General features: G+C 43.7%; 1 protein-coding gene across 10 annotated transcripts in view; it reads left to right on the top strand.

Moving 5' to 3' along the window:
• The window catches only part of Rbms1 (RNA binding motif single stranded interacting protein 1), a 218,210-nt gene that overhangs the window by 79,330 nt on the left and 111,787 nt on the right, over positions 1-27,093 (top strand). For 2 of the 10 annotated variants that reach the window (XM_036184976.1, XM_036184974.1), the window contains exon 1: positions 6,116-6,482. The exons of 5 other annotated variants lie outside the window; for them this stretch is intronic. In XM_036184976.1, coding sequence (XP_036040869.1) covers positions 6,414-6,482 — 69 coding nt within the window. In that variant the 5' untranslated portion in view covers positions 6,116-6,413. Of the gene's footprint in view, positions 1-6,115; positions 6,483-23,148; positions 23,179-27,093 lie in introns of those variants that run through there. 3 more of the 10 variants (XM_036184977.1, XM_036184981.1, XM_036184982.1) reach the window with 3 other exon arrangements.

Here is a 27,093-nt window from a genome sequence, read left to right as displayed (position 1 = left end):
GTATTAGGTTGAAGCCAGAATTTATATCTGCACCATTCAATATATAATCTAATAGTGGAAGGTTTGCCTAAGTCAACTGAATAGAAGCTCAGTGTCCATATCTCTTCAACCTAAAATAGAGTTGCACTCCAGGAGGCCCAGTGTACTTCGAATGTGTTCTCAATTAAAAATGCATGTTATAGGCTTACTCTAGTGTACAGCATGATTTGGCAATGCAGTGTACCACAAAGTACTGGATGTTTCCCTAGATCTGTGGTTGATGGAAGCCGTGGCCACTTCCCAACAGTGTAAGAGAGTACTATAATATATATATTAATATTATATTACATAATTATATTACTATGTACAGTATATATTACTCTATAAAAATATATCTTCATTAATAGTGGTAATATAGACATCAGATTTGGTTTGGGAGTAGAGAAATCCAAACCCCACTGGCACTATGGGTTGGACCTGTGACTTTGGGTAAAAAGAGACGGGCATTCTGACATGAATTGTGTGTGTAATATGTTTGTGTGAAATGGCACAGTAAATGACAGCTATTATTAGTTAATCATCTATGCAGACAAGCTGCACTTGGGCAAAACTCATGTCTTTGCTTTGCTCACTAGGAGAGATTTAAGAGTAATCCAAGCATAGCTTCTTCTAAGAGTCATCAGCAAATGGCTATGTTTATGGTGCTCTGTATGTATTATAGACTTACAGCTACAGTTTTATTTTATTGTACTGGTTTCATTTTTATATATGTGATTTTGTACATATCTAGGGAGCCTCTGAATCTGGAAAATGATCTACAACTTTTTAATAAAAAGCAAAATAGCATATTTTAGAAAATATTGTTCTGTTCCAGAGATAGTGTACTTTCTATTTTATATAAAAATGGAAATAGAAGGAATTCATTGATCTCATATTTTTACTTCTATTTTGCTAGCAGCCAGTCAGAAGTTTTGTGAGCTTTTAAACACACTCTTAAATGAGATTTTTTTCATGCCAATGACTTATACTAACCAATGCTATACTATTACATTTTGTGCATTAAAGGTTGTGATTTAGAACAATGTTAAATGAATTTTTGTTTTTCCTTTCAGTCCTCAATTGACACAAATAAAACAGGGTCCTTCCAGTGTTTTAGTATGTGGTATGAGGACAGAAGCCACTGTAGACCTTTACTTGTAGAGGTATGCTATATATATATGCTATATATATATATATATATATATTTATATATATATATATATATATATATATATATATATATATGCTGTTGGACAGCCTATCAGAAGTTAGCTCCATCACCATACTTTGGACTGTCTTCTGTTAATGAGAATGTGCATGTGTGGATGTGTTCATACACACGCGTGAACATATGCTTGCCTGTGGATAACCTTGGGAGTCAGCCTTAAGAGCACCCTTCACCTTTTTTAAGACAGGGTCTTTCATTTGGCTGGAGCTCACCAGTTAGGCTAGACTGGGTGGTCAGCAAGCCCGAGGATCATGCTCTACCACACTTAGTGTTTTATGTGGCTGCTTGGGACCAAACTCACATTAAGCTTGCATGGTAGGCACTTTTCAAACTGAGATATCCGTCAGTCCCACTGATCTTGTTTGTTTTAGTCGAATCACCCAAATGTTCCTCTCTTAAAAGAGGCTCAATAGTATGGTTTCAGGGTAGGAATCCTTGGGGGTTTCGACTCTTCCCAGCAATGATCTCAGCTTTGACTACCCCACAGACCATGTTTTCCTGGTTTTCCGCACAGTGCTTCCTTCTGAGCATGCTCCCAAACAAAACATTTATGGAACCGAGCATTCCACACCCATGTTATATCCTGTATCAATCTCCCCTGCTGTGGACTCCCACAGCACACTACAGTATAGACCACTTGCCCAGCACTGACCACTTAAGGCCTTGTATTGCTGCTGCAGAGGTTACACATCTTAACATCTAAGAACTTGAGACACGTCTCTTCTTTTGAGATGAAACATTATAGATCTTGAGAAAGTTCAGTGCTCCGTCTTTGAACCTACCCAGGTCTCGATTTTTAACACTACTCTTCTTATTACTTAGGACCTCAACAGGTAGGCACCTTACCTTTCCCTTGCTCCTCTGCATTGTATATTTATTTATTTGTTTATTTGTTTATTTATTTATTTATTTACCTATCTATTTATTTATTTTTTGGTTTTTTGAGACAGGGTTTCTCTGTGTAGCTTTGTGCCTTTCCTGGCACTCACTCTGTAGCCCAGGCTGACCTCGAACTCACAGAGATCCGCCTGCCTCTGCCTCCCGAGTGCTGGGATTAAAGGCATGCGCCACCACCGCGCTGGGGCATTGTATATTTTATAACCCCTCTAACCCTCCTGGGGTCGTTGTGAAAGTGAAACGTAAAAAAACAAAGTCTTGCTTTCCCGTGGTTTCTGTAGGATGAATGTCTTCTAATGTCATCCTCAGATTCCAGTTGTGCAAGCTCTTTGCTATCACAGAAGGCATCATTACCCATGTCTCATCTCCCCTGCTAGCATACAGGCTTGTGCTTGTCCTGGTTACTCCATTGTCATTATCCTTGCGTGTAGACCTGCCCCACAGTGTGATCTTGGATATTGCTCGGTCTTCCTAGTCTTGAAATGGCTCTCAAATACAGCTTCTTAAGAGGAGACTGGAGAACAATAGAGAAAATCTTCAGTGGATCTAGGCTCTTGAAACGGACACCTCATCAAACTGATTCTTTTCTTGGTGGCAGTATCTGTAGCTGGATGGCCTTAGAAGGCATTTTCATCCAGCTGTCCAACAAGCAGGTATTGCAAATGACCTCCTCTTAGCTAAATGTGGCTGTTACTTGTCATGGAGTACCAAGTCCCCTCCCTTCTGTTCTTTGACAGTCTTCCACACTTATATGCAAGCATCAGATATTATACCACCCTCCACTGCTATAAAACCTGGAAGACAATACTAGCAGCTGCCATTTATTGAGCCTGGAAACTTTTTGATGTAACACTGTACTTAAAGCAATCCTGTGAAGACAATCTGAGACGCAGAGACCCCAACTAGCTTGTCCTAAATTGTATGTCGAGTAAGTGGGGAACTGAAATACGGAGTCAGATTTGCTCAGCTCTGCTTTTAATTTTGTCTCGTGTGTTACAAAGAGACAAGAAATTCTTTCAACTCATCTAAACAGGGGTGTGGTTTAAGTATATATACAGTGTTGGAGGGGGCTGCTACTCTGATGAGCCAGAACCTCTCCAGGGACTCCATCATCTCCCTCAGCACCAAGTGCTCAGGGCTCCTGGTGTCTGCTCTGCTATTCCCCTGTCCGCTGCCAGTCAGCTTCCTGTTTACTCATAGTTTCTGCTTCCTCATAACCTTGGCTTGCATATGGTTTGGGCTTGCTGTGGCCTCCTCTCTACCCCCAGGCACTCTTGTTGTTTCTGTCTCTTTACTAACTGGTTTAGCCCTAGGAGTCTTCTGAATCAAATCCCCATGGGTGAGAATCAGATTGGCGCGCTCATGTTTTCAATCCCACCCAGATCATAGGTCACTGGCCAGTCTGTGGATGGCCTGCCCCGTGGGTCAGGTTCCCACAGCTTTACCTAGGGTTGAGGGTAGGGGAGGAGGAGGTACGCAGCTAGCTCAGGCTACTTTCGTCTCCATTTCCCTGCAAAGAGGACAGGCGCCACAGACTCCATAGCATTGAGTCTCACCTTAGCAGCCTGCTGTCTCTCTGGTCTGTTTCCTCACTTTCTGTTTTAAAATACATCTCTTAGAAAAACAATAATTAAGTCAGTTGTTCTAGATGGACCTCACTAGACTCCATCCCTGACATTGCTCTTACGGCTACTTGCTCATGTATTATCTATCATTGATTGTATATGTTATATACATGGTTTCTTCACATTCCTGCTATTTCCCTTAAGTTGGATATTTCGGATTTGATTGACCTCACTACCTTTTATACATTTTGAGGAAGATCAATCTTTTCTTCTTTGTATTAATGATTTGTAGATAAGATTCTAGGTCTATTTATGTTTGGAACTTCTGAACCCAAATGTACATTTTTTTAAACACATGCTAAGCAGTTTATGTGATACTATAAACTACATGCTGTTAATTCTTAGATTTTTTTTTTCAGGCTTAAAATCAGTCCTTGTTCTTTCAATTTTTTTGCACATTTTTACTAGTGTCAGATTTTATTTTTGATTGTGTCTTTAAATTTTGTTATCAACTAACATTTTCTTCTTATCTCTAGAAAACTACTATCCAGTTGCATGTTAACATTTTAGAATAGAACAGCATCCAATGGGTCATGACCCAACAAGTGTATCATGACTTGAGAAGAAAGCCATTAAAAAATTAATGCTGTCCTCCTGTGGTTTTGATTGTGGTTTCCTAAGAGACCAGTCACTACAACTGAGGTTGTACACGGGCCTTTTCTATAGATGACTGCTCAGCATCATGGTGGTGGTGGTGGTGGTGGTGGTGGTTTGGGGGACAGCGTGTGTATTGGGCAGTCCATCCTCAGGAAAAGGCATCTTTGACCTGAACAGTTGGAACTAAAACTGCCCATTTTATGTTTGTGCTTGGTCATAATAACAAGAGACAACTGCACGCATGAAGTAGTGGGAGAGAGTTCTGGTCTCCCCACTACTTCCCAGACTAAGCTGTGCTGTGATCTTGAAACTCTTTAAGGGGCAGATAGCCTGCAATTTTACAGAGAAAGTTCTTATTTGCCATTGTGCACGAAGAACCTTAGCCTTTGCTCCTTAAAAAAAAAAAAAAAAAAAAAAAAAAAGTAAGTGGAAAGAATTAGGATTGTGTGTGTGTGTGTGTGTGTGTGTGTGTGAGTGAGAGAGAGAGAGAGAGAGAGAGAGAGAGAGAGAGAGAGAGAGAGAGAGAAGACTGCTCTCAGTAGGAGAGACTTAGTATTTCTTGTTACTTTTGCTGGGGCTTCAGGGAATATGGAAGCAGTTTACCAACTCACCAGCAGGATATCTGGGAAGTATATTTTTCAACTTGCTGTTGTCAGAAAAGCCTGTGCATGGCCTCACTTTTGCTAGAAAGTTGGCATTTACCGCTTCCATTGTGACAGCCAGAAGTTGAGTTCTTCACTTGTTAGACAAGCTGGAATTTTTCATTATCATAGCAGATGGGCCTTTCCAGGAAGATGTTAGAAGCCAAGGAAGACCTCTGTATGTGTACCATGGATGTAACCCCGGAATACTGGAATACTACTCAGTAGGGAGCCCGCCAATTTAAAGATGGCAATCAGCCCTATCCAGAAGAGGCATGCATGTCATGACCACCCGCTTTTGAGGTTTCCCTATCACACAGGTTCAAAGCGTGATACATTCAGAGGGGTGACTGTGAAAAGGGCCGCGGGAGAAGCGGTTTTTATTTTTTTTCCACCTAGGAACAAAGGAAATTGCTCCTGTCTTTGTCCCTTTCTTGCCCTGTAGTCTTTAGTAACTAAGTTGGGGACGCATTCCTATCCACATGTGTCGTTTTCAGGAAGGACACATCTCCCACTCAGATGGCTTATATGCTTTTCTCTGCCTTTTTGATACTGTCGTTTTAAAGGAAAACTCTTCCTCTGTGGCACAAGAATGAAATTGAAAACTTTCCCGGGCGTTTTTGGGTGAGGGACTGGAGAGGAAAAACCCGTTTGCTCTGCAAAAAATGTAGCATGCGAATTAGGGTACGTAGAGGTGTGCTGGAAGGCCGATTTGTACTGGGAAGTGGGAGTAATTATCCGCGCCTTTTCGGGAACTGGGGCTGATGGGGAAGATGAAAGAAAAGGCGGCCTCTTGGTTTTCTATCCAGGTGTTCCAGCGGTTCCAGAAGCGATGCCCTTAAAAGGGGCTACCAAGTGGGGCGCGAAGCCCTGGCGAAGCTTCGCCAAAGGGCCTGGGGTGGCTGCTCCCAGGAATGTGCGGCACGCGGGGCGCCAGACCCAACCATTGCACGGGATGGGGGCGCCGCGCAGTCCGGGTTGCCGCCCCAGCCGGGGAGGCCGAGCTCGGGGGCCGAGGCCAGGGGAGCGGGGCGCGGCCGGCGAGTGAGCGAGCGAGCAGGCGGGCTGGAGGCGCGGGAGGGCTGGGCGCGGCACAAGGCGGTGCGCGGCCGCTTCCCCGCCCCCGGTCGGCGCGCTCTCGGGGCGGTGGTTGAGGCGGCGGGAGGTGGGGACGCGGCGGCGCTGCTCGTCCGCTGCCGCCGGCACCGCGCGCGAACTCCGGTCCATGGCACGCAGGGCGGCGGCCCCCGGAGCTGCTCGAGAGTCGCCGGCCGTGCGCGCCGCGCCGCACTTTTAGGGCGGGAGCAGCGAGCCAGTCCCCGGCCGCAGCCTCCGCAGGGCCGGACAAGCAAGAGGGAGTTCCCGGAGCGCCGCGGCCCGCCTTTCCCCCAGCGCCCCGCGCCCGCGATGATCTTCCCCAGCGGCAGCGGCCACCCCGGCGCCGCCGGCGGCTGCAGGACGCCCTACCGCAAGCAGGTGAGGCTGCCGCGCTCCCCAGGCCTGCGCCGACCGGGCGGGGCGGTGACCGTGTTTCGGAAGGAGGCGGCGGGCAGGCGGGGAGATGCCCTGGGGACCCGGACCGGGACGGGCGGAGAGGTGGGACCGCCCGGCGCGCGGCCAGGGGTTCTGTCGGTCCGCAACAAGTTTGGGGTTTTCCTGGAGACCTTTGTGTGCAGAGGAGCCAGGAATAAGTGGGGACACCGTTTTGCATTGCACTGGGGACCTCCAAGAAACCTGTCTGATTCATAGGGAACCCGGAAGACATATGTGTGTGTGTGTGTGTGTGTGTGTGTGTGTGTGTGTGTGTGTGAGAGAGAGAGAGAGAGAGAGAGAGAGAGTGTATTCCTGCGCGCCCTCTTATTTATTTTATTTTTTTTTTAAGAGAAGAAGAAAACCAGGAACTTCTGTCACTTTCTCAGGGTTTTCAGAAACAGGGAAATCCTGTGACAGAGATACTGGGATTTGCCTGAGTCATACACACGCCTTTTCCTATTCTAATTTTGTTTTATACATTTTCTAGCAGATTGAACGCCAAAGGCACTTAAAAGGTTAGATCTGCGTACCCTGCCTGGAAAAGGAGTACAACTGTCAGGTTTTAGTTTCGGTCTTTTGTTTTTGAAAGAAGGTTACTGAAGCCATGTTGTGATAAATCCCACAGCCTCAGCAGCAGCAATAACAAAACCTAGCTCTAAATTATGTTAAAAATGTGCAGGTCTGTTTGGAAAAGGTTAAATTCATTTAGAGGTCAGTGGCAGAATGCTTGTTGGAAAAAAAGAAAAAAAGAAAAAAACAACACTAAACAGTATTGCAGAGCCTTTCCCTCCATAATAAATCTCTAGTCTACAGCCTCAGCCACAGAGACAGATCAATTAAGTTATCCCAGTAACGATACCAGCAAACCGTATCCCTCCATGTAAACTGTGGTTCCATTAAGATCTAGATGTGAGGCAGTGATGCCCAGTGACTATCTTGTGGCTGTTCATAGGATTGTTGTTCCCACTGTTTTAATGGTTTAAAAAAAGGAGAAGAAGGAAGAAGGAAGAAGAAAGAAGAAAGAAGAAGAAGAAGAAGAAGAAGAAGAAGAAGAAGAAGAAGAAGAAGAAGAAAGAAGAAGAAAGAAAGAAAGAAAGAAAGAAAGAAAGAAAGAAAGAAAGAAAGAAAGAAAGAAAGAAAGAAAGGAGAAGAGAGGAAAAAAAAAACCCTCTGTCCCAGCATCAGTCCATCTGAAATGTTTCCACCATGTCAAAAAGTACTATTTTCTAGTATCTTCTCTTTGGACCTTTTGTTTGTTAAATTTCCCTTTAAAGGAGGTAAATGTGCCTGTTTTTCATGCCCACCATGTCCAAGCCTCAGCCACTTTCACCTGGATTAAGAAGTCCAATCAGTGGATTACAAAATTACAATCTGTACTGATAACTTGGCTGACATCAGTGTCCAGATTGCCAGGATTCACCAACAGGCATCTTTCAAACTCACTTCATGTGGCTTTATTTAAAATAAGTGCCCCTCAGATGCCTTGTGCTAGCCTCAACTTCAGAAGTGAAGCCAATTTACACTAAGTATTCCCACCCCCCATCTCTCTCTACCTGAAAAGATGGCTAATTATGTTAGGGCCTTGTGTATTCATTTATTTGTTGTCAAAACCCAGCAGGGTGTTAGCTCTGAAATGGGAAAAGGCTCTGAGGGTGAGGCCTTTTGCTGAGAGAGGCTGGCCGCTTGTGTGTGGAGGGGGACAGCCTGCTGGCTGGAGCATGCTGATAAGATGCAGTATTTTCAGGAGTCTCCGTAGATTCAAAGACGAAAAGGGCTGACTGAATCAGAAAAAACAAACAGACTTTCTTTTTTCTATAGGCAAAGAAAGAAATGAATGTGTAGGCATTATACAGACACAAGACCCCGGGTACCAGCGGTATTTGAGTCAAAGGTCTCTTTTGTTAGTATTTTGCCATTCACTGGAAAAGCACACTTCCAGCACAGGGACCTGGTTACCGTGAGTGACTTCATGATCTCATCCTGGCTTAGCCTGAATGGGAAATCTAATTAATACTTTTTAAAAAAAAATAATAATAAGATTCTGTTATGTTAAGCTTGCACCTTTCAGTTCATAATGCTTTCTTCAGTTTGGCGACAGAATTGGCAATTTTCAGGCTTATAATAAGGTTGATTTTAATCTAGAAATACATAATCAGCAGTTAGAGCTGATTTCAGATAACTTCCTTGAGGAGTGAAAAAGGAATGTGAAGGATACTGAAATCACCGTTGGAGCCTGTACAAGTCAGAATCACTCTCATTATACACGTAGAATAGTAGAACCTCACTCCCTGCTGGTTGGTATTTTGAATGCTTTCTGTGGATTAACTGATTTCATCACATTGGCAGAAGCCCTGGGAGGCAGGTAGTATTAGTCTCCACTTTACAGTGAACACTGAGGCATGAATTAAATAACTTGCCCAGAGTCTGTACCACCCAGTTTGCAGAGCCAGGACTTAAATCCTGGCCAGTGGCTTTAAGACCTCACACTACAATTGCCTTCTGCCAGGTACATCCCAGGGAACACCCATGTTAAGTTTCTCGAGGTCAGTCCCCTACCTACCCTCCTGTGTGTGGGGGCGTATGTTATGAGACAGAAGGTGAAGGGTGGAGTGAAATTGGATGAGTTCACAATGTTTGGTGGCAAATTTGATGTCTGAATTTTGCACTGCTGAATGATTGTTAGTCCATTTTGCATTTTACATATGTAGGAGTCACCCAGTTTCAGTAGAAGCAGAGGTGGGCCTTGCTTATCCCTCTCTCCCCAAGTGCTGTAGCCAGGGCACCTGGGATAAACAGGATTTTCCTGCATCACAGGCCTGTGGGTACATACACCTGCTCAGCTCAGGCCAGTAGGATACAAGTATGCATACTCTCGTGACTACCTGCTATTCAGTGCCTAGGTAAAAGTTATTAGTCTAAGTTTCTGAAGAAATGGACACATCCTATCACTGTAGGTTGTGACTTGCAAACCTGATATTCCCTAAGTAGATACAGTCTGATTATGTGAAACAAGCATCCCTCAACGGAAATGAAACCATTAATCAGGACTTTTGTAATTGTGAAAATATTTGATTGTGGCTTGAAAGGGAAAGAAAGTTCTTCATACTTGAAAAGTCTTTACAAACTGAAAGTGGGTATTTCCAGTTTTGTTTCAGGTTATGTTTCTTGAGTTTTTTTTTCAACTATTTTTTTTTTCTTGTTTCCTTTCTTCCTTCATGTAGCTCCTTCCTTGGGATAGTTGACTCAGTGATGTCATGGAGTATTAGTTTTGCAGATTGTGACATGTAGCAAAACCTTTTTGGCTGAGTGTGTTGCCCTAGTGGCTTGTCATAGGGTTTTGGAAGTAGGTGAGTGAATGTTAAGAATTTCCATGGGCTGTCTCTATTTAACAAATGGGCTTGCTTTTTGAGAGAGAGGTGTGTTTTAGAAAATCTTGCTCACTTTCGGTGAGTGAAGTACTTATCACCCCAGTTTAAGTAGATTTACAGTTTGCTGCTTTCTTGAAGATTAACTGGGTGTAGCTGCACGTGAGGAATTCCACAGTGATTCAGTGTTTGGCCTTGTTTAGGAGATGACAGAGAGCTGTTGATTACTTCTCGCCAAGCAGTTGCTGTTTGCAGCAATTCCTGTTTAGTGGATCATGTTTTGTAAAGTTTGTAGATTAAAGTTGTGTGTAGAAAATATTTAAGTGACTAGTGCCTAAGCCAATCCCAGTGTGTGTTTATTACACAAAGGTAAACATTTAGGCAGAGATTGGAGATTTGTTTGGTATGTGTAAATAAAGCTCTGTCTTTTTATATTGTATTCTCTCTGTGTGTTTGTGATTCACTAGTATTGATGATCCAAAGTGATGGGTTCTCCTAGGCTTTTGTGAAGTGTAGACCCCTCCTTGGCTGCACAATGTACCTTTGACATCGCATTGTATTTTCCAAGGTTCATGTTATGTTTCAAATGCATTCCTGGATTTCATTTTTTTCCCTTCCTTTATGAGATAGACAGCCAGACAGCTATCTCGAGCATGCACCGTAAACGGTTAAAATGGTCGTGTTTTTGATCTGTTTCTTTGTGGGAGGGGGGACCCAGATCCCTGTGGATGTTTCTAACACTCTCCTCGAGCAGGAAATACTCAAGGCATGCATGCCATCTCCTCCTTTCACCTCAGTTATGTTTAATCCCCACCATATCCGTACAAAATGGAGAAGGCACTGGGAACGAAGTGGGCAGTGAAATTAAATGGCCTGGTTAGTGGAAGCCAGGTCTTTGGGGTCAAGGGCTATGTCTGCTACCAGAAAAAAAAAAAAGGAAGACGCTCTGTCAGGAGCAGCTGAGCCTCTGTACTGCCCTTTACTTAAGCCTCTGAAAGACATGTAGTGCACAGGGTATCCTGGTTTAGGGTGAGGAATTGAGGCACTGTAATCCTTGGTGGTTTTTGTTTGTTCCAAAAAGGCCTTTGCTCCAGGGTTGTCAGCTAGCATATTGGATGTTGAATAAAATTAGAATCTCAGATAACCTCTTTTTTTTTTTTTTAAGTATAAGTGTCTCAAATATATTGTGCTTCCTGTTTTTATTTGCTAAATCCAGCAATTCTATCCTGGGGAACCCAATTCACTTTTAAAAAACTAGTTACAAAACATGATTATAAAACATCCTGTTCTTGTTTTTCCATTTAAAAAAATTGCCTCTTAGCACATCCCTTAAGGCCTGATGAAAATGCAGATCTCACCCTTTACCTTCTTCAGCCATTGTGGTCAGTGCTTCCTCCTGAACTGCAAGACCTTGTCTCAAGTTCTGGCTCTACCTTTCCTGGCCTTTTCACTTCTCTGAGCCTGGGGTTCTGCTGAGTAAAGATAATTGCACACACTCACAAGGTGGTGGTTGTTAGTCCTTCTAAGGTGTTATTATTATTAATGTCCCCACAGAGCAGGCAGCAGCAAGTGGTCCCTGGAGACACTGTGAGGGCCTAGGAGACCTTGACATGGTCTCTAAAGAATGGACCCTGTTTACAGCCTCTTAAGAAGGGACTGTGTTGAGGCTGTGGGCAGCCTCAGAGGAGGGTATGAGTCCTTGGAGTTCTCAGCCACATTATTTTAAAAAGAACGAGTTAGCAGAAATGTGGATCTTTGCCTTTAAACAGCTGTTCGTGTTTGTATCCTCTGGTGGTACAGTTTGCATCCTCTGTGGAGAACCAAGGCCTTCCTCAAACCTCTAGTTTTTGCTTTAGGCAGGTATTGGAAAGCAGAACACAAAAGCACTGGTCATTCTTAGCTGTTTAAATTTGCTCTACATCTCACAAATTTGATCATTCCTGCAGGCAGGCTTGGGATCCTGGAGTCCATCCTTTGCAATGTTTGTCTGTTTGAGCTTTCGAAGATGTCATCTTTACCTACTCATAATTAGAAACACCTTTTTTCCTTTTGCCCTTGGGTGTCTGTAGGTGTTTAGTGGGGGTTTGTTTTTCCAGCTTGCGTTTGTACAGAATGCTTGGTTTGCCGCATCCTAAAGACCCCTAGACTTTAAAATAGGATAGATACATTTCGTAGACAAAGAGAAAGGGGTTTTGTGGAGTTAGGATAAGATTAATTTAAAAAAAAAAAGGGAAACCAAATTCTGGGTTAAGCTAATGAATTAATGCAGCCGTTGGTATTTAACACTTTTTAAGTGACAGTGAGTACATACAACACCTTTATTGGAATTTTTGTGACCCGGAGGAAAATCTCTGGGCCCCACTGTAAGGCTCAGGGAATCCCAAAACAATGAAATAAGTGTAAAGTTTGTGTTCATTAATTGCATAGTCAATATAATTTTTAAAACTTAACTTTAAAATATTGGGGCTGAGTGTCATGGTTATAATTGTAGCACTTAGAAGGCTAAGGCAGGAGGATTCAAGGCTTGCCTGAGCTACTTAGTGAGACCTTGCCTCAGTAAATAAATAAGTAAAGTAAAACTAAACTGAGGGAAATGTTCTTGCTGTTTCTGTTGTAGATCATGATCGGCTTCCTCTCGTGGTTTATATTATTTTTCCAACCTTCCAGGAACTCTTGCCACCTAGAATACAAGTACATAGTTCTTGGGTTATCAATTTTTTTGCAAGTGAAACATCTTGGAAGGGTACTTATCTTTAGTCTCTCAAAATTGTGGTGAAATACTAAAGAATTCTTTCATTGAGAATGTCTAAAAATAGCAGCACAGGGCTGGTCTCCAGGGTACACACCTGTAGTCCTCGCTACCGTGGAGACCCAGGTGGGAGGGCACTTAAGGACAGGCTGGGCAGCAAAGCAAGAGGTTATCATAAAAAAATAAAAATAAAAAAATAAAAAGGATCTCCCAACACACACATCAATGCTTATTTCTCATGTGTACACACACACACACACACACACATTCTGCTTGTTTCTCTTCTTTGGCCTCAGTTTTAAGGTGTGATTCTTTTTTGCTATTTCTGATTCTCTATCTTAAAAAATTGTATGCCACCTTTTTAGAAGTTATTTATTTTTGATACTTTTATATTTAATAATAATAGATTTTTTTTTTTCTATTTTGAACAGACCACCTAAACTCTTAAAAAAAAAAAAAAAACAATGTTAAGGTACTAACTTACATACATGAACTAATGTGGGCAGGATGCAGCCAAATATGTGCAATTTCATATTCTAGGTCACTGTTCTAGTTTGGTTTCTGTTGCTGTGTTAAACACTGTGACTAGAAGCAACTGGGGGGGGAGTTATTTGGCTTACACTTTCTTGTCACTGTCCCATCATTCAGGGAAGTCAGGGTCAGACTCAGACTGGAACCTGGAAGTAGGAATTGGAACAGAGACCAAGGGGAGGAACACTGGTTACGGGGTTGCTCTTGGTGCTATGCTCAGCTTGCTTACCCCTGCCCAGGAGTGACACCCTGCCCAGTGTGGGCCCTCCCACATCCATCTCTAGTCAAGAAAATGGCACATAGGCATGCCTACCTGCCAATCTTCTGGACGCAAGTCCTCAACAGAGGCCCCATCTTCTAGAAGACTATAGTTAGTTTGAGTCAAGTTGACAAAATGAACTAGCATAGTTACTTTAAAGATTAGCTGTTGTAAGTGTTGAGAAGTTCTTTCAGCTGTCCATTTTCTTTGACTTAAAATTGCATATAAACACAACAGTTTTCTGGACAGATAAACACCCCCACACATTTTCATTGCCATATTACACATGACAAACCCAGACTGTTCTGCTTCTGGCACGTTCTCCTCTGGTTATAATTTATTTTGACTAGTCATGATTGTCTTCATCACAGACTTCCTTTACAGCTTTTTCAACGTGCAGTATGGTGGGAGGTGTCATTTGAAAGAGGCATGTTTAATGTATAACGAAGCAGATAGGATTTCTGTGAGCCAGAGAAGACAAATCAATTCAGCACTATAGAAGCACTTTTTAGTATGCAACCTAGGGGACTTTGGGTGCCTAGGGGACACTGCTGGTATCTGCTGCAAAGGCTCCAAGGCTTGAGGGCCAGAAGAGGATAGATAAAGGGCCAGAGGCTAATGGATCGGGTAGGAGAAAGACATGGTGTTACCTTGCTAGCTTTTTATTTTACCCATCTATGCTCATCAATAGGTCATTTGACTGTATCTTTGCAAGTTGTGTTAATTTGGTACTTGTGTAGGTTGGGAACAATACATAGCCCTTTGTTTCACATTACTCCAGGATTCTTATATCCTCCCACCCCGGGCCTTTCATTTCAGTGCTATGGCTGGGCAGTGGTGGCATACACTTTTAATCCCAGCATTTGGGAGGCAGATCTCTGTGAGTTCAAGGCCAGCCTGGTCTACGGAGTGAGATTCAGGACAGGCACCAAAACTACACAGAGAACCCCTGTATTGAAAAACAAAAACAAAAAACAAAAACAAAACAAAACAAAAAAACCCAGAAAACAAAAACAAAAATATCTATCATTTTGGCTGGGTGGTAGTGGTACATCCCAGCATTTGAGAGGTAGAGGCTGGTGGATCTCTGTGAGTTTGAGGCCAGCCTGGTCTACAGAGCTAGTTCTAGGACAGCCAAAGCTACAGAAGGAAACGCTGTCTCAAAAAACCAAAGGAAAAGAAACAAAACCACATCATTTCGGTTTAAGACCTTTTATGTTCAGCGCAACCATTTCTAATCCTGTCTTCAGAGTCTTCAGATACTTTGTATCTGTTTCTTAGTCTCAATTTTACAGGTCAGACTATAACTCATGCAGAGTTTGGTTTTTGTTTAGTTTTTTGTTTTTTGTTTTTTTCTAGTTTAGGGAAAGTTTGGCTGCAACTCAGAAATGGATTAGTTACTGAATGTGTAGAGTAAGTTAAGTGGTTTTCTGAATAGTCACAAATCCTAAGGAAGTAAAGAGCTGGTCAGGGAAAGGAACCCAGAAATCTGAGTATCCTGCCTGTTAACTAGCTAAGGAATAGTGAGGACCCAAATGAAAGCAGTTCAATTTTTTTCAAAGGAGGAGTTACTACATTACACAGGCCCCCTAAGTTCATACTTAAAATATTGCATTGATTGACTGTTTCTTCTGAAAGCTTTTGTGGCTGATGTGAAAGCTGGCTCTGGGACAGTGCTCAGGTTTCTAACTCAGGAGATGGGACATTTGGCTGCATCATCGTGCATGCCTTTCAAGTGGATGCTGAATTACAACAGAGGCTTTGAAGATGGGGAAGACAGGTTTTACTGGGGGACTAGTGAGTGGTTGAGGTTAGCAGAATGCAGGGCAGAGGTTGAAGGGCAGAGAGCGATGAGATCACGCTTACTAAAATAGATGAGAGCAGAGCCTGAGCTTGGAAAGTCTTATACTAGAAATGGAGATGTCAGATGGAGTAGTGGCGATGGGCCAGAGTGGCTATTGACATACTGCTTGGGAGAGGCAAGGGGTTCAAGACATGGAGGTCCCCAGTTTCAGTCTTGGTTCAGAAGTTGAAAAGCAGCTGTAGCTTGCTTGGCTCAGTGATAGGAGAACTTGGGCTTTCTGTTACAGAGATTTTCTACATTTTTGAGATGTTATAATAAGGAGGGGTAAGATTGCTAAATCCTGCTACTGGTGTTCTATCCAGACACCAGGAATGCCAAGTGTCCTGTAGAGTTCACAGTAGTTTCTTGAAGGGAAGTGTCCAGCCTTTCATGGGTCATTGAGAACCACAGTGGGCCGTACACATTTTGCTACTTTCTTGGGTGTTGCCTTCAAGTCACTGTGGAGGTGGCCTCACATAGATTTTTTGGTTTTTTGTTTTGTTTTTCATGTTCATCCTGACATTCAGTGGTCTTCTTCCACTGTGTGGGTACCAGGGATCAAACTCAGGTCATCAGATTGGGCAGCTGGCACCCTTCCCCACTAGGCCATCCCAAAGGCCTCAAGTGTGTTTTTGTTGTTGTTTGTTTTTGTTTGGTGTTTGTTTTGGTCATCTAAACCACTTATAACTCTAGAGCCATCTATTACATCCATGAAATAAAAGACCACAGAAGCTGTGTGTGGCCCACGCCTTTAACCCCAGCACTTGGAAGGCAGAGTCCGGTGGATCTCTTGGAGTTTGAGGCCAATCTGGTCTACAAAGAAGAGAGTTCCAGGACATCCAGGGCTACGCAGAGAAAGCCTGTCTGGAAGAAACAAAAATGAGACAAAACAGCAAGTGCCACAGATGAAAACATCTCCCAGTTCAAGAGGAATATGACAGAAGTACAGGTCGCAAGGGGAAGGGGCTAAAGGGGCATATTTCACCCAAGAAAAAGGTTTCTATGGGAGGGCAATGAGTTTGCCCTGACCATTTTAATTTGGCTCCACGAGTTGCTTGTTATTCTCCTCTCTTGTTCAGAAGGCAGTTAGAATATAGAAGTGGAGCCTAGGGAGATGAGCATTGAGAGTGAATGAACACACTCCAGGGAGCAAGCACTGTCAAAAAAAGGAATGAAGTCAAACCTTGGGGAGGTGAGTTCTAACCAGGAAGGAGCAGGCTGGACTTGGGACACAGTAGGTGACAGAAATCTCAGGACTCTGAGAGAATGCAGAGTCTCCAGAAACCCTTTCAAGGAGAGTTTTTGGCTCCCTTAATAGTGCCCAGAGGTCATGGAAGACAAAGGCTGCTGAGAGACAGTTAGAATTGTCTTTCCGGGAGGTCATGTTGTGTGTCTGTGGATCTGAAGTTTCCAGAGAGCACTATGTGTGCAATGGGGCAGGAAGGGGGGGCAGGAGGAAGCACATTCCAGAAGGTTTAAAGAATAGATGAGTGAGGAGGGTGTGTCTTTTGGAAAGTCAGTCACAAAAAAGAAAAAATAAAAGAAAGAGAAAAGGAAGGAGTCCCTCCCAGCTGAAGAGTGACAGCCTGCACTGGTCTGTTTGAGAGTCTGTGTTGAAGGCACTTGGAAGGGCCGGTGGACGTAGGCTTTACTCTTAAGAACGACTGAGGTGAGTATTAGCCTTACAGGAACTGGATTCCAGAGTGTTGGTGACAAGCTTGGGTTAGGTGTGAGATGGAGCCATTGAGGGAGAAGATGACCAGAGGCGTGTTAGGTCTTCTGTTCAGAGAACAAGACAGGGAAGCCTGAGAGGGGACTGTAGTTTCAAGGAGTTTGACAGGAGGATTTGGAGTTCATGGGAAGTTGGTAAGCACTGAAATGGGAGCAAGTTAGCCGTTGTGAGAGCCCAGCAGCTCATATTGTCGTGATATTCTGATCTCTCTTGAGCAGTAAACCAAGTGAGTTCTGGAGAATGGGTTTGTGTGGTGTTTGTCATTGGTCAAGGGACAACTGTATAAAACCTGAGGGCACTGTTAGGAATGCTGAGGAGTAACTAACTCAAGGGAGGAGGTCCGTGTGTGTTCAGAATTGGGAGTGTGGCTGTTCTTGAGACACAGAAAAAAGTCTGGAGAGTGAGGTGATTTAAAAAAAAAAGCTCTGTTATTTCAAGGTCAGGTTTTTAAAAAAATACAACATACTTTGACCATATTCCTTCCCCCCTCCCCAAAACCTCCCTACCTACCCAACTTCATGTTCTTTCTCTTGTTCTCATTAAAAACAAAAAACAAAACAAAATACTAAAACAGAACAGAAGGCACACACTAAAAAGACAAAACAAAACCAGAGTCCCTTTGGTGTTGGCCGACTCCTCCTAGGCGTGGGGCCTGGCCTGGTTAATGTGCAGTGTCAGAATCCTGAAAGTAGAGTGATTATAAAACTGTCCCCCCTTGAATCTCCATCTTGGGAATGAGGGCAGAAACCATGACCTTATCTTGTGACATTGTTGGGGTAGATAAGGGATAGGACTTTGGTGGCCATTACTATTCAGAAGTAGCTCTTCAAGTAGCTTCTGTTACAAGCTTTTTAAAATAATTTGAGTTGTATTAATTTTTCTTTAGATGAAACAGGATCTCCCTTTGTAGCCCAGGCTGGCCTTGGGATAATAATTTTCCTCCCCCAGCCTCCCAAGTTCAGGGATTAGAGGCCTGTACCTTCATACCCAGCATCAATTCTTATTTCTTGGCAATTTCAGCCAACAGTGAACCACAAACTGAATATTGTGGTTTGGGGTTTTTTTTCCCTCTGCCTGACCTACAAGCTAAATTCCACTTAAAGAAATTTTACCAACACTGTTTGAAAGCATCACAAATTGCTTTGAAAGACAAAATGTGGAAATGGGTGTGGATTTCAACTAATTCATTAGTTTTATTGAGAAACACATTCCTTGCGTTTTCTGGGTCTTTTCTCGACACAAAAAAATTTGGGATAATGGCTCCTTGGCATTTTTTGAGATGGAAGGTAAAGTCACATGTGACATCTGACACAGCTGCTCTCACTTGTCCCTGCCTCCCTTGAAGTGTCCCCTCACAAGTCCGTGTACATGAAAGAGTGGAGGTCAAAGAAATTGTGTGATTCTAATAGTTGTAGACGAGTGTCATCATTCCATTATTAACTGAAAGTGTGCTGAGAAATATCCACAGCAACAGTTCAGCTTTCATGGGAGAAAGCTCACACAGTTGATGTGCCTGTCCTGCCAGGACTGCCCAGACCTGTAACCAGTACAGAGCAGCTAAGCGGTCTTGAGTGGACCCCCCCCCCCCCCAACAACACACTCTTAGGCATTTTGCTGCTCTTGGTATCTGGTTTTAAGTTCCTGAAGTTTGTTGTTTAAAGCTGTTTCTCAATTGTGTTCACTGAGAGTCTCAGATTCTATTCGGTGTTGAAAGTGTCCCAGGAATTAAAGTATTCAGTGTTCAAAGAAAGTTGGCAGCATCACATGGTGGGTGCTATAGCCTAGGAGAGTAACAGTTTAAAATTTCAGAGAAGTTTTTGAAGTTCTGCAGTGAAGACGTTTGTCCAATTGTATGCATTTCATTCATTTTCTGGGATTATTTGATGATGGACTTCCTTAAGCCTACATTATTACCAATCTGTTTTGAAGCCATTAGAGCAACGCTGACTTTAAAGAAGGCTTTACATTTGGTGTTGGGAGGGGTGGTAGACATTATCCGACTGGCTGCCCATTTTAATTCCCTCCGAGGACTTGACATCCAAAGCCACCCAGTAATGGCCAGGGCCCCCAGCTTGAAGAGCTCAGCTTTTTGACTCAGCTCTGCCATGTCTTCCCTTTACCATGTTCACTTTTCCAAATATGCCACACCCTCACTCCACCAAGGTTATCCTAATGAACAATTAGTAAAGAGTGTCTCTTTTGAAAAATGGTTGGTGGGGCTTCAGAATTTGGTTGTGTGTTTGAAAGCCACGCTCTGACCTAAGTAGTAGGCCTTTGGCAGTGGTGTGTTGAATTAAGCTTTCTTTCTTTTTTCTTTTTTTTTTTTTTTTGCTTTTAATTTCTTCTCTCTAAAGGCTGATTTCCCCACCTCTTTTATTACTTTTTCAGGCATCTATCAAATCATGATAACTGTGACTTGGGAAATCAGCCCAGTTTAAAGTACCAGTGATCTGGAAAACCCACACACAATTATTAATGAATACTCTTTTGTTCTCCAAATTAGTTTTGTCTTTTCCATAGAATTGGCTGTGGGTAGGCAAATTTGCATGACGTTAGCATTAGCCTCTTCCTGCCTTCCTTATGCTAGCATGCAGGGTTCGCTGTGTGGTTTCTAGGTGCAAGTTCCTGTGTAAAGGAGACCAGAGCTGATGCTTCGCAACCCCCCTGTGCCAAGAGCCTATCAGGGATGCCTGCCATGTGTTCTGAGTGGCCACTGGCCTGTCTTACTGATCACTGAGATATTGCAGACACAAACTGCTCATGTGTGGTATGGGATTTTAAATGTATTTTAGGACTCCCAGTTGACTGTTGTAAGGAGAAGCAGTAGGAAGCAAGTATCAGTTAGTGCACACCTGTACCTCTAGCACTAGGGAATTAGATGCAGGAGGATTCTGAGTTCTACGCAGCCATAGATACCTAACAAGACTCAGTCTCAAAAAACACCAGAGTGATGTGGACAAACTGGAGAGTATTGAGGGAAATTCAGGGGAGAAAGTATTTCAGATTCTGCAAGGTCCGTCTCATTGTTATCTAGTCATATATATGAAATAGAATTGGAAATAGTCCTCAGTGGAACTGGGATTATCGATGATCAAGGGAGCTCATCGATGGAGGTTTCCTATGGTGTTGGTGGTGCATTTCCTGGCTTATCTAGAGCTGGACTGCCAAGTAATCCAGCTTTGTTGCTCTAAGTCTCTGCCACAGATACTCGACACCAAGTCTGCAATTTGAAAGCAGCCCCGTGTGATACAGGGTGGCTGTTGTAAAACCTAAGTACAAGAGCCATGTGGACTGTCTGTTCTGCACATCATAGTCTGCTTACTCCTCAGAGGTGGATCTTTCTTTGTGTGGAATCTTTTACAAGAGGACTAGAAAGAAAACACAGGCCAGAGGCAGACAGCGACAGTACCTGTTAACATAGTCTGGGTAGGACACACACCAAGTGAAACCGTTGGAAGGCGGGTTTGATTCATGGCTTGGTCAGCAGGTTTTGAATGTAGAAGTTCAGTCTTAGATAACTTCGTTTATGTATAGGGAGACATTCTCCTGTTTATGTCATCAGTGCTATAATAGTGGTTTTCTGTCTCTGTCTCACTCTCTGTCTGCCCCCCTCCCCGTGTGTGTGTGTGTGTGTGTGTGTGTGTGTGTGTGTGTGTGTGTGTGTGTCCATGCATATGGAGGCCAGAAGTTGATGTCAGGCATCTTACTCTATCGCCCTTTCTACCTTTTTGTTGAGACAGGTCCCCAGTGAACTTGGAGTTCACTGGTTTGGCCAGACTATCTGTGTCTTCCCATCTTCCTCCCTCTGTCCCTGTCTCTCTCTCTCTCTCTCTCTCTCTCTCTCTCTCTCTCTCTCTCTGTCTCTCTCTCTCTCTCTCTCTCTCTCTCTCTCAAGTGTAGATGTTAGGATATGAACTCAGATCCTCATGTTTCCATAGCAAACACTTTACCAACTGAGCCATCTCTTTAGTCCTACCTTGGTCACTTTCTTTTAAATTTTAAAGATTTGGTCATAATTCTGAAACAGTGAGAAAGTTGCTACAAAACACAAGAGGCTACCTAAGTGAAATGCCCGTGTTCCCCTTTACACTTGCTTTCAGTGACATCCGTGTCTGTACGGAAGCACTGTGTAGTAATATGTTAGGGCCACTGTGATGAAGTGCCATTCACTAAGGTCATTTCAGCAGTAGTAGCTTATGTCCTGTTCTGGTGGCTGGACTCCCATGAGGGTGCTGGCAGGGCTGTGCCTCCTCTGCAGGACCCCAGAGAGCTCTGCAGCAGACTCCTCCTTGCTGTTCTACTGTTACCTGGCATGTTATTGTAACTCCAGCGTTTCTGTGACGTCCTCACTGTGTCTCCTCTTTGTGGTCTATGCCAGTTGAGGTGTTTGGCTCCCTCTGTTTAGACATTGACTATAAAGAGGTCACATTCCAGGATAGTGGGAGGTCAGAATTCCAGTCTGCTTAGGGGATACATTTCATCCCTAACAGCTTTGTACCAAGCATTCATTCATTTGAGGCCAAACTCATCAGTTGGGCCTGTGAGTGAGGCCAAAATACTTCATAACACATGCATAATTACAATAACTTTCAAAATGGAAGCATTATCCTAGAGACCCATTGTACATAGTCATAAGGTCCTTTTCTCTTTGGGGGTTGATTTTTTTTTTTTTTTTTTTAGCGAGGATTGAACCCAGGGCCTTGCACTTGCTAGGTGAGCGCTCTACCACTGAGCTAAATCCCTAACCCTGGGGGTTGATTTTTAACATGTGAGTTAGAGGATACATCTTTATACAGTTGGTTCAAACATACAAATGATTCCAGAAGTATCTACTTAAAACTGTAGCCTTCAAGGGGCTTGGGAATTCTTGCTGTTTCAGCAAGGTCCATTCCCACCCTCCTGGCCAGAAGTTCCTCCAAGCTTCTCGAAGTCTCTTTTTTACTCTTCTCCCTTAAATTTTTGTTGAGACCATTACAAACGGCCGCAGAATTCTGCCTTCCCACCTCCGCTCGCCTACCTCTTGTCTCACCTGAAATTTCTGCCAGAACTTGGCCCTGATGCTGTGGTTCTCAGCCACCACACCTGAGAGCTAGTGTGGGTGTAGTGGAAAAACCCAGCCACTCTCTTTCTACTGAGAAGGGGATCCCTGGGCCTCTGGCGAAGGGAAGTGAGTCCTGTCATTATTAGGGAAGATTGTAATGACGTAGGGATTCAGAGTAGTTGGGTGAGAATGTAAAGGGGTGTTAGAGGTGAGCTTTTCAATACTTAGAACTTGAAGATGTATATATACGTCATTAACACACAGATGTTTCACTTTTGTTATTCTTAGCCTTCACGTTAAAAAAAAATCTTTTGTTACAAAACAAATTTCAGATGGCATTAATTTTTAAGGAAACCAGCTAAATTAGTCATTGCTTTGTACAAAGGACCCTTCCTTGTGTGTAAAAATTGCTTGAATTGTTCCTTAACCTTCTGATTGGATTTGTTTCTCCTCACCAACTAGATTGCTAAATATATATGAGCCCTACAGCTTCTTCCTTTGTAGCCTTGTGTTTATGTAATTTGTGAATATTTTAAGGGCACGGTATTTGCTGATTCTATTCACAGCATTTCTTTCAAAATCCGTTTCCTTACTGTATTAAAAACAGGAATTTACTCAGGCCCAATTTTCAAAAAGCGCATCCAATGTGTGAAGTTAGGCATGCTTAATGGTCATTATGTCTGCAAGCTTGTGTCCTTGCTGGGCAGCCCTGAGTATCAGGAAGGACACCTCAGGTGCTCTGCACTTTCTGCCCAAAATGGGGTCATTGGGATTTTCGAAGCAGCCAATTCTGTTTGTTTTGACCTAGGGAAGCGGGTAGAGTTGTAACCCAGAGAGCTTGGATGGTCCCTTTGCAGTGTCACAGCAGGGCCACAGAAACTGCTTGGCTCTGCTAGTCTCGAAGAGGATCCTGAGGGTGTGAGAGAGGATGTAGTTTTAGAATCAGGAGACGCCTGTTCCTGTTGGTCCTCCAGTGTCGTCTGAAGAGACAGAAGACAGAGTCTGTGGGGACTGGGGACTGGGCGGTGGCTGCTTTGCAAAGGGCATAGACACAGCCGAAGTACCCTAAGTATGCGAATCCATCGTAGAGACCATGGATGGGACTGAGCTTACGTGAAGGTACCAGGGGTTCTGCATTTCAGTGACAGACTCAGCTCTACCATTTCCTGCTTTGCTATTTCTCAAATGTGGTCTCAGTCAGAATCTCAAAAATGGAGATGATTGTCTCTTGTGTCATGCATTCCCAACATGGTGGGGACAAGGGAGGTTCTGTGGGCGACTTAGAAACTCACAGAAATCGGAGGAGTTCTCAGAGGGTTATGTCTTATCAGTGGTAGAATGAACTGTCTCATAACAGTAATCTTTCAGCCCAGAGGTGATACAGGCAGGAAGTGTACGTGGTGCCTGGTGGAGAATGACAATTTCATGAGTAATTGAGTCAGAATTGACTCTCCGGAAACATAGGGATGCTTCACTTAAAGCTGATGTAAGAAAAGCCAACAGTGCAAGTTCCTTGGAACCTTCATTAGCCTGAGTCCTGGCATAGCTAAACTCCTGCACTAGAGTCACCTGAGTGCCTGCAGGCAAGGGCTGCAGGGCTAGGCTGCACAGGTGCTGAGCCAGCAGAACCTCCAGGGCCACTGGAATTCCCGGGCCTGGCTGGAACCCGGGAACCCAGGAAAAGCAAAGGCTGCTGCTGCGTTTCTCGTTTGCTTTCTTGCCACAGTTTTACCCTGTAATTTTTCAACTCCCTGGACTGACTCGCTCGCTCGCTCTCTCTCTCTCGCTCTCTCTCTCTCTCTCTGTGTGTGTGTGTGTGTGTGTGTGTGTGTGTGTGTGAGAGAGAGAGAGAAAGAGAGAGAGAGAGAGGTGAGATCCAAGAGCTGAGGGTCTTTGGGGGAGCATAAAGCAAGGAGGGGAGATCCTGAAGCATCTCAGAGACCAAGTACAGGGCTGGTGACCAAGTACAGGTACAGTTGGCGTGTTCTCCTTCGTCGACCCTTCTCATCTTCTCTGCTGTCAGCCCTGGTTAGGCAGGACTTCCTTTGGCGGCAGGTAGAGAAGCATTTCCAGGGTTTGTACCCTCACACAGAACCCCCACCATCTACAAGCAGGCTGGCAGCCCAGACAAGAGGCCACCAGGCCATGGCATGTAGCTCCCATCACCATCCCCAGGTGCTCAGTCTCTGGTCACATGCCTTTCCAGTAAAATTCATTACTATTCATTTTAGGGGGAAAATGTTTGGTGATTCAGAACTCTTACTAAAATGTAGAGGTTTACCCAGATCTTATTCACCTCTCCTATAAAAAGAAGCATTCTGATTTTTAAAAAAAAAGAATTGTTACTACAATATAATCCTTTTTCCCTTTTTTTCATCATTATAAGCATCCCAGCCTCATACAATTCACAACACTATTTTGAAAGTTTTGACTTCTGTACATGTGATATACTATATAGGGCTTTTGGGTAGGTGGTGAGAAAAATAGGCAGAAACATCCAGAATTGGATGCTGTCAGATTTGATAAACATGCTGAATATCTTCTGATCAAATTTATTGAAAAAGGCAAATTTTACAACCATGTAGAAAAAAATGCTTATCACTTCTTCAGATGACAACCAGCTGGAAGGAATGATGGGCCACGTAGACTAACAATTCACTTCCTTAGCGCACCAGAGATGAACACCGGCTAACGAAAATGACTGTAATCAGAGCAACTAGTTGTGAAATCTTTCATCCAGTGAAAAATACTGAGAGAAACTACATGTAACACTGAGTAAAAAGATGTGTGTGATTGCTGCCTCAGGCAGCTCTAACTAAGGAGATGCAGTGACTTATCATTTATTTCTCTCAATTCCAAGGGACGGATGTCCAGGTTGGGTGCTGGCATTGTTGGCTCTGGTGAGGGCTTTCTTTCGGGTTGAGCACTGCCGTCTGCAGGATCATGATGAATAGAGACCAACTCTGAGAGGTGTCTGCGAGTCTGCTTTCTGAGGGCACTAATCTCATTCCTGAGGACTCCGCCATCATGACTTAAATACCTTCCAAAGGTTCAGGTTCTCAATACTGTCACATTGGACAAGGATCATAATTTCATTGTATTTGGGGATAGATACAATTGGAAGGCACACAATTTAATTAGCTACTATTGGTTTGATTATAAATAAATACTAGCCAACAAACTGGTTTCTTAATAACCGTTTAGATCATAGCTTAATCTACATTAGTAAAATTGTAATGTTTACATTAACAAAATCACTGGGTGTAGTTGTATACATGTGTAATCATAGCATTGGTGAGGCTGATGTAAGAGGATCCATAGTTTGAGTCTAGCCTGGACTACGTAGGGGATTCCCATCTAGCCTGGACTAGCTGGGCTTCTCACAAAGCAAAACAATCTTCCTACTCCATAGATAGTTCTCATCTAAAACTACTTTCTAAGTTGAGAGTTTTACAATCAGAACACACACACACACACACACACACACACACACACACACACACACACACACACACACACGTACATCCCCAGGAACATTGTATTTGATGGTTTGGCTCCCAGATTTTCCTACTGAAATGTTGATAGTGGCCAAACCCCCCCCAGTTAGTCCAGAAACATGATCTGTTAATGGAATGTTAGGACTGACAGCACCAGCTTCCGTTTTTAGCCTCTGTGAGCAAAGGTTGATCATTCAGTGCATTGGGCAGAGGGAAAATATCCTAGTGACAGTGAAAGATGTAAAGTGCACTAGGCTCCTTCAAGCTGGAGAACAGCACACAGGAAGCAGCCCTCATGAACACATGCACATCTCTAATGCCCCTCCACCCATCCTCACCTCCACTTCATGCTGGAATTCCAGGAGTTCAAAGAGGGGCTCTAGCCTAAATGCATGTGCAGTTAGAACTTTCCGGTCATTACACTAACTAATGAAGAGGTCCAGGCAGTCTGGTGGTTTTGAGCAGATAGCATCTTCTAGGGAACCACCTCCTCCACTCCCCCCCCCCCACCACCACCTTTTCTGTGTTGCCATTTGAACTCACAGTGTGATTTGTTCCACTCCGTTTTTAATGTGCTTGTGCAGAGAGGAACCTGAGAGGAGGAGGAGAGAGACTGGAGCTGCACTGTGTATAGGTCAGTTTTAAGATTAGAACTCGCTGTGGCATATTTAGGGAGAACCCTGGGATAGGTGGGCAGACCACACTGGCTGACCATTTCCTAGAAGCTTGACATTTTCTTGAGGGCTCTGTAGTCTGTACTTACAGTGTCTTGGTCAACTCCAGGTTGGAATGGCGGCATAGTGCTCATGTTACACACCAAGATGGGGAGAAGTTAGTTAGCCAAGGACAAACAGAGAGTATCTGCAGAGACACCTAGCTCTGGCAATCTGCTTTCGGAGTCCACCCTCTCCTTCCCAGAGCTCCACCACTTCCTTCCAGGTCATCCTCTATGTTTTGAGGAGGACTACTTCAGAATGACAGTTGCCATCAGAGATTTAAATTTGACTGAAAGAAGGGGAGTCTAAACTTGTTCTGTAGCAAGTAGCAATACTTCAGAAGTGAATTGGGGCATCTGCTATTTTCTAATAACATTGTATTTTATTGTGTGACAAAACTTTTGACACAGCACACACACATATACCCACCCCAGATAGGGATCCCACAGCAAACCAAAGTACAGATACCACTGAAGTTCAACATGGTGACCCAGTGAGCTTTATTGGAGTTACTTAGAGGAATATGGGTGAGGGGTTACTTACAGGAGCAGAAGTGACTCATAGACAGCTGCATTACCAAGGCCTACCCCAGAGTGGGTGACAGCTCACAAAACAGGAAAATTTGGTGCACACCACATAGCCTGCAGGCAGCTCAGCTGGTTGGAGTGTGTCCTTTCCTGGTAACTCTGGTCTAAACCTTTTCAAGGGTGCTCAGCTGGTTTCTGCTTCTTCCAAGCCACTGGTCTGGTCTTAAAGAGTCCTCTTTGCAGCTTGGTTTAGCTATTAGACTTTGTATTTTAGCTCAGTCTGAGAGGTACCTC

The sequence above is a fragment of the Onychomys torridus genome, chromosome 4 (genome assembly GCF_903995425.1).
Source record: "Onychomys torridus chromosome 4, mOncTor1.1, whole genome shotgun sequence".
NCBI classification, from domain to species: domain Eukaryota; kingdom Metazoa; phylum Chordata; class Mammalia; order Rodentia; family Cricetidae; genus Onychomys; species Onychomys torridus.
This window is presented reverse-complemented; position numbering and strand designations above follow the sequence as displayed.